Genomic DNA, 14,493 nt, shown 5'->3' on the forward strand with positions numbered 1-14,493 from the left:
CTGGAAATCCATATTATCATGTGTGTGCTTCATGTCCTAGAGAGTGTTACTTTTAGATATTAAATATGTAATTTTATCATGTAAGAGAGATAACAAGATGACTACAATTTACATTTGCACAAGATGTCCTGCGCTGCCCTAATGTTTATTAGGGATTAGAATATAAACCACAAGCTGCACTGAACTGACGTAAATGCTTCATAAATACTTCATAAATACTTCTAGATTTGGCAATATTCCCTACTCTGAAACTTGAGATACCACCATTTGCTGGTCACATGGGTTAATTGTGCCACAGAGGTTGCAGGAAATGGTCTATGCCTATATATGGAATTAATTWTTTCCTTCCCAAATAAAAGAAATTAGAACCATGCATTTCAAGTGATGTCTCAAAAATGCCATATACATTTTCAAWTTATTCCCATGCAATTCCAGCTGTTTCAAAAACTTACCTTCTTTTGAGTGGATTCAAGGTTGTCTTTTTAATGCAGTTTTATAGACCTCTAGGTATTTTTACTGTGGTTGAAAGAATTCATATACATAGATTAGAGTGGATTTTGCATGGATTAGTGTGCATTGGAGAAGTTTGCACTTGGCCTCTTCAGTGACATTATGTTTTATTTGTTTCTGGTTTTTGGTGGGAAAAATAAAAAACATCTTTGGTCTGCAAGGTTAACTTAGAATACTCTGAGTTTCATCAGAAAAGAAAAAAAAAAAATATGCCGAAGAGCTAAGCAGTAATCCTGTTGTGTGCTGAGTTTCTATCTTACCTTGTAATAAAGCTGTTCAAATTAATGRTCTTCTCATGCAAGGGCTACTCCCAGTGACTTGCTCTGAGAATAGCAGTTTACTGCTCCTGCAGTAACTCCTGTGCCTTTTCAGAGAATAAAAGGGAAATGCAGGTGACTATGAAAGCACAGCCAGTATTTTGAAGATGTCTTCTCCCTTTCCCTTTTTCTTGTCACTCAAATTTCGGAAAAGAAATAAACATCTACTTTTTGTACTCTTGGCTCCTGGTCTTGCCCTTCTGTTCAGTGGAGGCCAGAAGAGAACAGAGTTCTGTGGGTCTGTTTCTTTTCCTGAAATGTAGCACCCACCAGCAGCATTGGTCTTGTTATTCTCTGGCATGATTTGGTTCTTGTTGGAGTAAAAGCTTTTCAGGCTCAATATCTCTGTCTCTTTTTCTCTCCCTTTGAATCAGTAAAAAAATGAGAYGCAGTGATGAATGAAACTGTATTTTTAAATTCGGATTTACAACTTAGTGTTCTGTATGGAAAAGAAAGAGGATTTTGTTCATTTATCTTCATTAAATATCTATGCAGACAGTTTTTTCTTATCTGTAGTCTGACTCCAAATCAGGGCATGTTTCCTTCTTTATTGAGGCATATAACTGAAAAAATGGATGGAACTTATATTCTCATTATTTTGTGAATTCCATATAGGAAATTATGAAATCAGGGGGTTACTAGGACTGGTTTTAGTCTTTTCTRCAGCAACTTTTCATGTGGGTTTTTTTTGACTTTATGTTCATCTTGACATCACATCCGTCAGTGGAGCTCAAATAATTCATTACCTATACTTTCCCATTTCTCTTTTCCAGTTTCATTAGTTTTCTGACTGTTCTACATTTCTCCTCAGTAATTAATGTGGAGTTTTTTTGTTTTGTTGTTTTTTTTTTTTCCTCTTCTCTACCTAAGCATCTTTTGATTAACTTTTTCACTGGTCTGACTTGTTTGGTCTGCAATTCCTTTGCATAGAAAGATGAAGAGTTGTTACAGATTCAAGCATTTTTTTCTCAGGTGATTTTTCAGAAACTAATAGGTAATTTTTTGGACTTTTTTTTTTGCTTCAGCAAACTGTTCAACAGATTTGCACTGAGGATGCAGCAGCAAGACAGCAATCCCCAGAGCCACCAGAATGCTCAATGCATTTTGGATTAGAAATGAAAAACCAATGTTGTARGCAATGTTATTTAATGCCCAAGAAGTCAACCAAGCTCCTGACAAAGATCTGACACAGATCTTTGTGGTTTTTTTATATGAGTGAGATGTGGTGGAGGTTCTATGTTCTGGAGAAACCTCTTTTATACTGCTCTCTTAATAATGAAGAATCATTTTGCTACAGGAGGATATTGAAAGTAGTTTGGCAGGAGCTGTTTATTACCTGATAATTCCCTCACTATTTTTAATGAATTGCAAGACATAGAAAATAGAACCACTGAAGAAAGACTGAGAGAATTGAGTTTTTTCAGGTTTGAGGAGACYTTATCACTGTGCTCTGCTATGGAAAGGGAGGCTACAAAGAGGATGGAGACTCCTTTTTTACAAGGAGTCACATAGAAAGGATGAAGGGTATTGGGAACTCCTGGAGAGGTTCCAAGAGGAAATTTCCYGGAGGAAATTCTGTCACAATGAGAGAAATCAGCCATTGAAATAATTTCCCCACGACAGTGGTGGTTTCCTCAACACCGGGCACTTTTAAGACTCAAGTGGACAGGTGTTGGGGGATCTTGACTAAGCTGTGCTTTTGCTAAGACAGGTTGGTTCAGATAATCCTTGAGGTCCCTTCCTATTCTATGTTTCTATGACCTATTTTATCTTACTAGAGAAGAGAGGCCAAGGATAATAAATAATATTAGTAATGAGGAACAATATGAGAAATGTGACTATTCTTCCTTTAAAACTCTTAGGCTAAATATTAGGCAGACATCAATTTTCTTACTTGTGAATATTCTTGACAGCAAGTACAGGGCATGCAAAACACTGAAATGAAATGTTTGAGACCAATATACTCACTGTACTTACCTATCATACTGGAGTATTTTTACTAATGAAAATAAATGTGTAGTGGTGAATTATACTTCAGAATTTTAAATCATGGTTATGTGGCTGCCTCTGGAATGAAAGTGTAGAGCTGTACATAAAAAGAGGTTAGAGCTTGTTTCCTGTTCATCATTGGGTGTCATTTAACTGGATAGCCCTGATGGCTGTCCTTAAACTGCAGCCACTGGTTGTTTTAAATGTTTCTGRGTGTCCTATAAACTCCTCTTGGACAAGAGAGAAGATCCTCTGTTTGGCTTCAGAACCCTCCATTCATAAATGAATGATTGCTTTACCCACAAGAATGAGTGGCACACTGATGCTAGGAGGAGAGTCCTATCGCCTGAGGATGAAACCAAGCAGGAGCCCAGCATTTGTACCAAATGGGGCTTGTAATTCAGGATGCATATGCTTACTGCTTCTAATCCCAAGTGGAATGCATTGTTACTGTATATCCTCAAATATGGTTTGTATTTTGGGTGGTTATTAAAAGTGTGCATTTCTGGAACCTTAATTAGAGGGTTTGAAGCTGATGAAGAGTGCAGAATAAACTGTGCAGGAAAAGGAAGTGCTGTGTGAGAAAGGTGAGCACGATCTCTGGCACATGTCATGTTCCCATGTGGTAATGAATGACTTACCAAGGGAAGGAAAGAGTGCAGGATTGAGGAATCCGGATGGAAAAGCTGCAGAAGGAAAAATACTGAAGAGAAGGAAAACAAAAAGGATAACAGAGGAAGCAGTGACTACAWTTTTTTTTTTAAAAAAAAAAMCACAGTAATGTAGTGTAAATAATTTTATTCCTTTTTTACGTGTGCTTACTTAAAGTTATATTTCAACATAAGGCAAAGCTTTTTTTTTTTGTGTACTGTATGGTAATTTGCAAGCCATTAGCCTTGGTTGTGCCTCCAGCATCGATTCCAAGTAATATCCTTTCCAATTCTGATCAGACCTTATCTCATGTTCAAATGGCATGTCTTTAGGCCAGCATTACTTGTTATGGCTGCTTGAAAATGTATAAGCTGCTCTCAAGTTACCTTTTTCAAATTATAATTACATAAATAAGATTAAATATAATTGAATGTAAGTCTGAAATACAAATATAATTATGAACTTGATAGAACAGTCATCAAAGTAAATGCAAATTTCATTATTAATGCATAAAAATTTTATTTAAAATTAGGGGTTACTATTTTGGTTATCTTTAGAATGGGTAAATTCCATTATTTTCTTTTCTTCTTTTTCAGGAATTACTATAGTGTTTGTCTTTCAAATCAAAGCTTTTCATATAATTAGGTAACTCTTGAATAGCTGCTGGAGAAAAAAATTGCTTTCTTCAGTGGGCTAGTTCAAAGTTCAACAAAATCACTTTGGAAAAGCACAAAAAATGACTTTCATCGGTAAGAAAACTTCTAATAGGAATGCAGAAARCTTATTAGGTTGGCAAAAGTGATTAGCAGTTAGAGATGCAAATTTATGTTAACCTGGCATTCGGTAATGCAAATTGGGTTGTTGCTAATTCTTTTGTCGCTGTTTCTGAAAACAGACCTAAGCATCCACCTGTATTTTCACTTTTAAATTTTTTACCTTTTAAAATTTTACAGCACTTCTAGACACTTCTACTTCTTTTAGTTATCTAATAAAAAACTTCTGTTTTGTTTTTAGCACATTCGCTAGACATTTAGCTCACAAACAAAAGTGATTTTTAAATGCTTTCTTGTGCATTTTAACTGAACTGAATTTGTGAAACACAGCTTGACAAAAATGCTAAGTAGAAATTCACCTAACAGTGAATGAAATTTCACATATTTGGATAGCTTGAGTTWAACCATATTTTGCCAACTCAACAGCTTTTAAGTGTACCTCTTGCTTCTATGGTTTGTTTTCTCATTTGATAGAATTTTTACGATACCAACACTGAAATGTACACTGATTTAGAAAGCTTGTGTTATTTGGAAATGTGCTTTTGTTTCATGGATATTTTCTCCTATTTTTTTKAAATTTCTGTTTGGAAAAAGATAAAGTTAATTGGATTGTAGTAGACATTATCTTTAAGACTATTACAACCTCTGTTTACTGGAACTTCATATGTCTTAGGTAAATGTACAAGTGCTCCCATAGATAATGAAGGCTTATGTCACTGTACTGCAAACTCAATCATACTTTATAGACTGGAATTTCAAATTAATTTGTAAGTCTAAACATCGCTACAGYTTCSTGAGGATGGGAAGTGAAGAAGATGCTTTCTGTTCCCCGTRGTGTGCAGTGACAGGACACATGGGGATGTTTCACAGCTGCACCACAGGAGGTTTAGATGAACATCAGGAAGCATTTCTTTACTGAGGGAGTTGTCAAACGCTGGAACCGACTTCCTAGGGAAGTGGTCAGTGCTCCAAGCCTGTCAGGGTTTGAGACATTTGGACAATGCTTTTAATAATTTCATTTAACTTCTAGACAGCCCTGAATTTGTCAGATAGTTGGACTCAATAATCCTTGTGCATTCTTTCCATCTGAAATAGTCTTATCCCATCCCATCCTTTTCTATTTATTTCATTCTCCTGATTTTGCTGAATTTACCATGTACATAACTTTTCCWTTTGCCTCATGATCAGCCCTTCTGGCTATAGCTACTCTTTACAGAGCTCGTGTGCTGTGATTTGCAGCCTGTCCTTGTGGCAGTCCTGTGAAGCAAGGCATTATTCTCTATTCACAGGCCTTACATTCCATCATTTCCATATGTGCAGAGTATGTAATCATCMTACAGATTCTTGTTTTTTACTGCCAATGCTAAATTATGGATTTTACTGCCACTAGAATACTTGTAAATTACCAGAAATTAGAGTTGCTAGAAAAACTATTCCAAGACTAGAAACTACTGTAAATATCGTGATCATTCACAGCCATATTCCAAGCTACTTTTATGTCTTGTGAAGCATTTTGTGTCTCACAGTTGCATGAGATAGATACTTGTACRTTGATTTATATCAAATGTAAATTTTAGTTTTTCTTTAAGTAAACACCTTTTATGTAACAATTTCTGTTAAATGCATTTTTTTCTACATCTCCATAAGAACTTTTTGAAAATTATTATKAGTACAGTCCATAAGCTATTGTAACAACTTCTTCCAAATTTTTCATTTCTATGGGTTTAAAAAAAACAAGTGAGAGTAGGAGAGAAAAAATACAAGACACTGACTTGGCTGAATYAGTTTCATCAGTAGTCTGGGATAAAAATTGGCCTTATTTTTGAGATCCAGCATGGAAAATTTCACAAGTGCCATTTACTGAGTTTGCATGAATAAAACATAAAGCTTAATAGAATTCAAAATTAACTACTTCTCTGAGTTCATGCTACCTATGYACGTTTTGTTAGCATCTCTGAATTTAAAAATGTGATTCATCCTGTGATGCAAAACTGATACAAAAATCTTACTGTGGTAAAACTRCAAGGGATTCTGGTGCTAAGTGGTATCATTCAGTGGATCACCTCAGAGTGGAGAATATGTATTTGTAGATGCAGCAGCCTTCTTCAATTAAAATAAAAGTGATCCTGGCTCCTTTAAGTGTTCTATGATTAGTTGAGATACTTGRAAATCTTACAAACATGTGCATCAGATGATGGAAAGAATTTTTTTTTTTACATACAAAACTTTTTCCCCTTATTGAAGACATCTTATACCAGAACCTCATTTCTGAAGTGGTGGCAATGGAAAAGTGGAATTTCATTTTCTTTGGCCTAGGGAATCTCATCAGTCTTGATGACAAAACTGTAACTGGCATCCCTAGGCAGCAAGTTTGATCAGTTTTCCATTCCCTGAAGACCTTAATAATATGCAGTAATGTAATTTTTCTCCTACTGTTTCTTTGAATTTTAGCCCTCTGGATGCTAAACAWGGCCTATAGTAGACCAATTAAAGTATTTTGATTGTCTTTTTCAGAATATGAGGGTGCGCACAGTGAAAGGACAAGATTACTATTCTAAAACAGGAGCAAAATTCCATGGAAAAATGGAACAAAAATTTATTCTTGTTGACTGTAAGAAAGTGATATATGGTTCTTACAGGTAAGATCAATGACTGAAGTGTCTGTAGCAAACCTGTCATCTCAGTACTGCTGCTATATCAAATTTGGGKGTTTTCTAGTTGTGAAAATTCTTCCAGGGAAGTGCACAGGTATATTTTATTATCTTTTCTGTAATTTAACCAGTTTTCATAGATACTTACTACTAACTGATCTAAAGAGRTCCTCTGTTCATTTTTCAAAAATAAAAAATAAAGGATGTAGGTTTTGCTACAGCTGCAGAGTTGCTAAAAAGAGAAAAATCCTTATTTGTCTSATATTGTCTGAATTGTCTTGTTTAACATTTACTCCAGAAAAGGCTGTCAAAATTACTGCATAAACTGTCTTGGATAGTTTCTCCATGTAATAATTWTCTAAAGCTAATATTAGAGATTTGTTCTGTGGCTCGCTAGTATATGATGGTCAAAATTCAGAATTGCCCAAGTATCTCTCTGTTTTGCTAAGTTTCTTTAGTCTACKTTTTATTTCCAGTGTATGTGTGCAAAACATAGGCTGGAAAAAACCTAAGTTAAAGCAGAGACAGTCTTAACTCACACATTATTAAATATTTTCCTTCTTTTCATGCTGCACTTTTCTCCTTTGCCCTACTACTGAGCTACTTTCTGGCAACGTAGTGCCTGGGTGCCAGATTCACAGCTACTGCCTTTCATAGATTTCCAACCCTGTAAGCTTTTGAAAATCTGACTTTTTATTTCCTCCAAGACTCAGACAGCCCCAAATTCAGACTGACATGTATAAATGGTRCTGAGGTAAGTGACAAGTCCATAAATGAATCAGGGTCAGAGCCTGCAGGGAGAGTCTGCATGCTTTGACATCTACACACAGTGTTACGGTCTGGGAGAATGTGATAGGTTTTCTCATTCCATTTTGAAAAACAACACTGTTTGAACACCTTGCACCACAGGGGCAAGAATCATCAATTTCTGGAGAAATCAAGCTTTCTTTGCAAGAGAATCTGGTGATTTGCAATGGGAAAGACAAGTCTTTCTGAACTCTGTCACTGAGCTCAAATTCCAAGGTTTTTGTCAAATATTATATGTTGTTCTTAATTGTGAGAATTAATAGAAAAAAACACAGCACACTTGATTTRATCTCAATACACTATAACTTCCTGAAAAATACAAAAACAGCAAAAAAAAACCTTCATCAGCCAGCTATTTTTGTGAACAAAGCAAACCTTTTTCTAACATCTAGAAGAAAAATACAAATAAAATAAATTCATTGCTGTAACTTTTTTACTTTTTTCATGAAAATAGGATTTCAAAACAGATTTTTGCTTGGTTGTAATCTACAAATTGTGTGCTTTACACACCATSGTGTTAGTCTTGTTGCAGCATCTTTAATGTACATGTTAATTTATCTCATTTTGTARCTGAAAATAATTGCAGCTACTTAGCTTTGAGCATGTATTCAGTCTTTTAGAGCAGAAAAGAGAAAAATTTTCTTCACCAAAACATTATCATTGCAATTAAATGAAATTTTCATATCCAATCCAGTGTGCATAATAGAAACTGTAAACATTTTTAAAATTCTGAGCTGCATCTTTTTGATACTGTTTAGAATGAAGTACATTCAAGATTGTTATTTCAAATGTATTTTTTTTCACAACATAATCACAGAGTAAGATTCTCTCACTGAAGAATAAATACAGTGGGCACAGTTAGTCCTGTCATAGTCTTTGTAGAGGGGATTTCGTTCCATTAGGTATTTGAATTTTCCTCTTGTACGTTTGTGAATACCTTTTTGGAATACTTTTTTATAAGGGCAGTAATAATAGTTGTTATAGTCTCATTCCCACTCCCACTGAAATCAGTGGAAAATCTCCAGCTGAGTTTAACTGGTATTAGATTAGACCTTCTGAGTCCAAATTACATGAATCACACCCACAACTTACTTATCTAGAAAGTATTTTTACAAACTCAAGGTTTGTGAGAAAGCTTTTTTATCCAGAAGAACTACTGTAATACTTTCGCTCAAAAGAACTGTATCTAATGACCATTTGTTCTTCTTTCAGCTTTATGTGGTCATTTGAAAAAACCAACCTCAGTATGGTTCAAGTTATCACAGGACAGCTTGTTGAATCCTTTGATGAAGAGTTCAGGACTCTGTATGCCCGTTCTGCTGTTCCTAGCTCGTTTGCCCCAGAATTAGTGCGGGTAAACAGTCGCAAGACACTCTGGGACAATGATACGTACCAACACTCCGTGTCTTCCTTGGCTTCAGTTTCCAGCCAGAGAAACCTTTTTGGTCGGCAAGACAAGGTTCTCAAGATAGATCCTGTTTGGAATMCTCGTGGAAGATACGCAGTAAATGAAATAGAAAAATATGGCTTGAGAAATCAAGGCTATAATAAGCAACCATTTAATCCAGGTTTTAATGTTCAAAATCCAATCCAGCAGTATCAACCTAGTGAAAAAAATGAGCACTGGAAGAGACATAGTTATGCTGGGGAGAAGCCAGAAAGGACACCTTACCTRCTGCTCAACAGAGCTATTAACAGAGCCAACAATCTGTCAAACACTTGGAAAATGTCRTCTGATAGCCTTAGTATTGTGTCTTCATTACGAGGAGGATATGCAAATAACTACAATGTGCCCCAACAAAGTTTTGCTGATCAGTTCTCACGACCAAAGGTGAATCTTGCAGAGAGAAATTCAATTGTACGGAGGTCTTTTAATGGGACAGACAATCATATCCGCCATCTGCAGCAGAGGATGCCAACCCTTGAGCACACAACAAAATCATTCCTGCGTAACTGGCGAATAAAGTCGTATTTGAATGATCAGTCAGATTATCCAGTGGAGTCAAATGGGTCAGCCTTAGGTGACAGATATGACAGTTATGACCCTGCTGAAAATCTTAAAGCTCATGCGCTGTATTCTCATTCTCGTTTGCGATCGTCATTGGTGTTTCAGCCAACTTTACCTGAACAGCAGGAAGTAAGCAGCTGTGCAAGTTCTTCAAATTCAACCATAATTGGGTCAGAGGGAAGTGCAACRCCTAAAGGGACATCTAACCATGCACCGAGCATGGAGAATGGAAAAGATCGTGTTTTAGAGGAGCTTGGCACAAACTTTCCTCTTAAATCAGATACTCCAAACCCCCACAGAATTCATACTGCAGACAACACAAAACCTAATATAAATTCAAATAMAGCTGGCGACTCATCACTGTATTTGTATTCAACACTGTGTACAGACAAACATGCAGAAAATTTGAAGAACCTTCAAAATGAAAATGCGCTTAAAAGGAGAAGTTTTCCCATGTTTAATTCCAAGTCCATATTAGATCCTGGTACCAACAAACATGCATCCAATTATGTTTACAGCACATTGACTAGGCAAAGACTTAAGCAACCAGTTAGTCCAAAACTTCCAGAAGATATGCTGAAAAGTGCTAAAAGTTTGCACAGTGTGACCAACCACTTGCCACAGGAGGAAAAGGACCTGAAAGGAGAGCTAAAGAGCCCRACTGCTAGCAAGGCAATTTCCATGGCAGCTCTCACTGAAGCTAGCAAGGAGGAGTCCAGTAAGGATTGCGCATCAAAGAAAGAAAGTAAGAGTTCCCCAAGTTTTCTGAAGAAAGGATCCCAGAAATTGAGGTCACTTCTTAATCTCACACCAGACAAGAAGGAAAACTTGTCAAAAAACAAAGGTCCTGCCTTTTATAGAATGTGTAGTAGTTCTGACACGTTGGTTTCTGAAGATGAGAATCAAAAACCAAAGATTTCTGAAAATAAGACAGATTCTTCCCCAAGGAGAAAAAGAAATTCATCATCAAATTCTCAAGGTAGCTTGAACAGAAGTAAAGAAGATGTCACTGGGAGTCCAACTAAGTCTCCAAAGTCTCCAAAGTCACCAAAATCTCCAAAAACTCCATCTGATGAAAGCAATATAAAATGTCCTCTGTTGTGCCCMCTTGAAAGTAAGTTCATAGAAACTGCAGGAGATGCATCTACTCCAAGGTTTAATACAGAGCAGATTCAGTATCAAGATGTGAAGGAAATCTCCACAAATGCTACTTCTGAAAGTGCTCCTGTTTCTGCTCTTCAAAGAGCAAGTTCAATGACACCACAGCTGGCAAGCTCAAAACACAAAGAGGAGCTGAGATCTCGTTTGAGTGAAAGGCGTGTTTATAGTCGCTTTGAGCCGTTCTGTAAGATAGAAAATGCCAGCCAGCCTRCAGGAAATGCAGCCAACAGCATTTCACATCTACCAGATATCAAAAGCAAGACCTTAGGGAATAATTACAGCAGGGGTAATCACATGGTCAGCTACAACTCAACTGCTTACCACCCATTGCAGCCTAATGAGAATAAGCTGAGAGGATTTATGCAAAAGTTTGGGAACTTCCTAAACAAAAACAAGTAAAACTTTTGTTTTATATGGAAATATAGCAAGACTAGCAAAGCTGGACATAATCTTTACTGGACAAAGACTCTCAGCTAACTTTTATAGAGCTTACTTGGATTTCTTCTTGGGTCTAGGACATTGGAATGAATGTACATATTTTTAAAAATAATRGTTCCAGAGTTGTTATACTTAAATCTTTACAGAAATTCTATGTCCAGAAGATATCTCAAGGAAGTTGTTTATAGTGTTGATATTGTAAGATTAATTTTATACATTTTCCTTGTGAAGAAAATACATTCTAGCAGATTGTAAGATTAATAAGCATGGGGTAAAAAAGATGGGGGATGTTTTTAAACTATACTTCCAAAGATATGCCCTTTAAAAATAGGATAGCACTAGGAATATTGAACTGTATTTTTTCAGCATTTATGTACACTTTCAAATGATAAACACAAATCTTAATGCACTGCATGTTACTTACCTTTAATTTTTGAAAATCTCTTTTAAGTTTCATTCTGTTAGTAATTTACCCCATAGCATCTATTGAACTGTTTGGGCAGCAGATGGATCTATCTTACTTTATTGACTTTTCTGTGTAATATGATGTTTTCCTGAAGTATTTGGCATACAGATTTGAAAGTGACCTTAATTTGAGTTTTCACAGACTTGTTTACGTGGTTTAACTAGTGTGAATGTAGAATGAACATTTAAAAAAAYTATTTATAAAAAAGGTGCCTTGAACATAACCTACAACTAGTTTAAATTTCAATGGGTTAATTACATTTGTATAGCATGCCAGTATTCTATAATGTCTTCGTTTGAAAAGCTTTTCTAATACTTTCTTCTATCTGGTGTTTAAAAAAAATTCTGTGGACTTCCATTTCTCAGGTAAGTTTTTGAGTTTCATGTGCAGCAGTCTGTTTTAAATGTTGACAGATCTATTTGCAAATCTGGCTTTAATGGCCTTATGTCTGGGTGACTATTACAAGCCCAAGAGGAATTAGGCAGCTARAAGTGAGATTCTTAAAAGTCACCACATTAAACAATAAGGCATTATTCATAAGCCAAAGAAAGTATCAGGGAAGGGTGATAGTAGAAAGTGTTAAACTTCAGTGAAGGTATTGAGGCATCTAACTGCAGTCTAAGGGACATGTTTGGTTTATCTGAACCTCTATATCATAAAAAAAAATTTCTCAATAATAGGTTAGCGCTTACAAAATTACAGGTGTGATGATGTGTTTGAGCAGCAGCATGGCATTGACTTCTCAGTTGTAGTGTGCAGCTAGAACATCCAACTGGTTTAGCCCACTCTGGGTGTGGAGTTTGGTTCTTAGAAAGACTCTATTACCATTTAGCTGCAATATATTCCATGACAGTTTTGTTTCAAATTCAGAATGTTTTGAAATTTCACTGCTGAAAGCTTAAAATTCTTTTACAGGGTCTTAGTGTTTCAGGACAGTGTTTTAGGAGACAACTTCACTCTTAGATCGAAAGGTCCCACTGTGTTCTTTGGAGCAGTGTACCATGGAGGTCTTGGCATAATTCTTTAGAAAGAAATACCAAAAAGGCATTTCATGTACCAGTTGAAGGTCATTTGTCCTCTCTACCTGTGGCCCGGGAATAGATTTTAWATGGAAATCTACTTCAGAGAATCTCCTCTGTTTCCTATGAGGTCACTGTAGTTAACTTTCAGTGATTTCCACGAARCAGTCAGCTTTTTATTCAAGCACCTTCTCAGGCAACTTTATTAGGCTCATGCATCATAGCAGTAACTGTTTCATTGTGAAGATGCTAATTATTTATCAGACTGATATGGTTCTTATCTCAATCCTCTGCTGAAGGTTTAGRTCTCTCCCTTGCCTGTGATGACAAAAAGATTTTATAAATTTCTCTATGAGTGCTGGTAACTTTGTTCATTCCTTGATAAAATGTTAACAGTTAGTATTTTTCCCAAACATTCATACTTACATATTCTATGATGTCAACAGAGGTAACATGTTCAGACCCAAGACAAGGAGTGTCTTGGTACTCCAGGCATTTTTTCAACATAGGTACAATGATTTCCACAGCTACACAGCCAACAGCAATGCCATACAGCACTTYTTAAAACACTTAATAATTTGTAACCAGTTGGACAGTTGTCCAAAGCWGTACCTGAATTTATGTGCAGATGTTGCAAAAAGTGGTGGGGTTAGTTTTAGGAAGATCTTTAGTTTTCCTTCGTACTCATGATCTCTTATGACATACACTTGTAARCAGAACAATATTTGGGAAGGAAATGAGAGAGGGAGAACAAGGGTCTYGGGGCAAGTTTTGAAGAGACAGTTCTTGCCATATTTTTATAAACTTTGGGAGATCTACACTGATGCAATTTGGAAATACTTTACTGTATTTTTCAAAGCAAATTACCAGAGAGTCCTGAGAAGGCASATATTTTAATTTACAAAGTTGTCTATGTTTGTAGATACATACTGCAATTTTTTACCTGCACAGAAGATTAAGTTAAGAGCCTGCTCTAGACTTGATAATGCAAACAAATCTCTGTAGACCTAGCTTTTTTTTTTTTCTTCATTTTTCGATCTCTTCTCAGAGATCCCACATAGGAGTGGTCTGCATTAAGGCTTGATCCGAGGTTAATTGAAATGAATTCCACAGACCGCAGGGGAAGTAGGATCAGACACTTAATATACTGACATCACTATTTTAGAAATGTTACAAAACCCCGTGCTGCTTTGGAAGAATAAGTCTCTGCTTGGCAACATGGGAAGAGCAGCCTGATGCCCTGCCTACAGCTACAGCTTTAAAGGTTGGGAAGCACACTGGGGAGGTACCCAGGTGCAGCAAGGACCAAGTGTTCATTTGTTCCCTCCGGAACCTGTGTTCGTGGGAAAATGCTCAAATGCTCACCCAGTATTCCCTGATTTGTCTCATGTCTGCATGGGAACCCAGTTGTCCATAAAATAAAAAGGAAATTTGGAGGGGGCTGGGGGGGGGGGAGTGGGCGGAATGGGGAGCTTGCATCAGCAGAGTAAAATGTTGTGCAGATTTCTGGAGGGAAAAGTTGGAGTTTGTATTTTTGAGCTTTGTTTTCCCAAAGCTTGTCTGGATGTTTCCGCCTTTCAAAGGAGATGAGTTTCATTCAATGTGTCCTAAATGTGCTTTGCATGTTAAAAGGTTTACACCCCACACACACSCAGTGCCCTCCCAGTTTTGTAAAGCTGTGAGGTAACAGCTGTTGGCTTGGG

General features: G+C 36.5%; 1 protein-coding gene across 1 annotated transcript in view; it reads left to right on the forward strand.

Moving 5' to 3' along the window:
* The window catches only part of FAM83B (family with sequence similarity 83 member B), a 49,106-nt gene extending 34,868 nt beyond the window's left edge, over window positions 1–14,238 (forward strand). The window contains exons 4-5 of the mRNA XM_057372209.1: window positions 6,755–6,879; window positions 8,911–14,238. Of these exons, the coding sequence (XP_057228192.1) occupies window positions 6,755–6,879; window positions 8,911–11,266 (2,481 nt within the window). The 3' untranslated portion in view covers window positions 11,267–14,238. The remainder of the gene's footprint in view (window positions 1–6,754; window positions 6,880–8,910) is intronic.
* Window positions 14,239–14,493: the final 255 nt, after the last annotated feature.

Source organism: Malurus melanocephalus, unplaced genomic scaffold (genome assembly GCF_030028575.1).
Source record: "Malurus melanocephalus ecotype Western Australia unplaced genomic scaffold, MMel_1.1 scaffold_166, whole genome shotgun sequence".
Taxonomy (NCBI): domain Eukaryota; kingdom Metazoa; phylum Chordata; class Aves; order Passeriformes; family Maluridae; genus Malurus; species Malurus melanocephalus.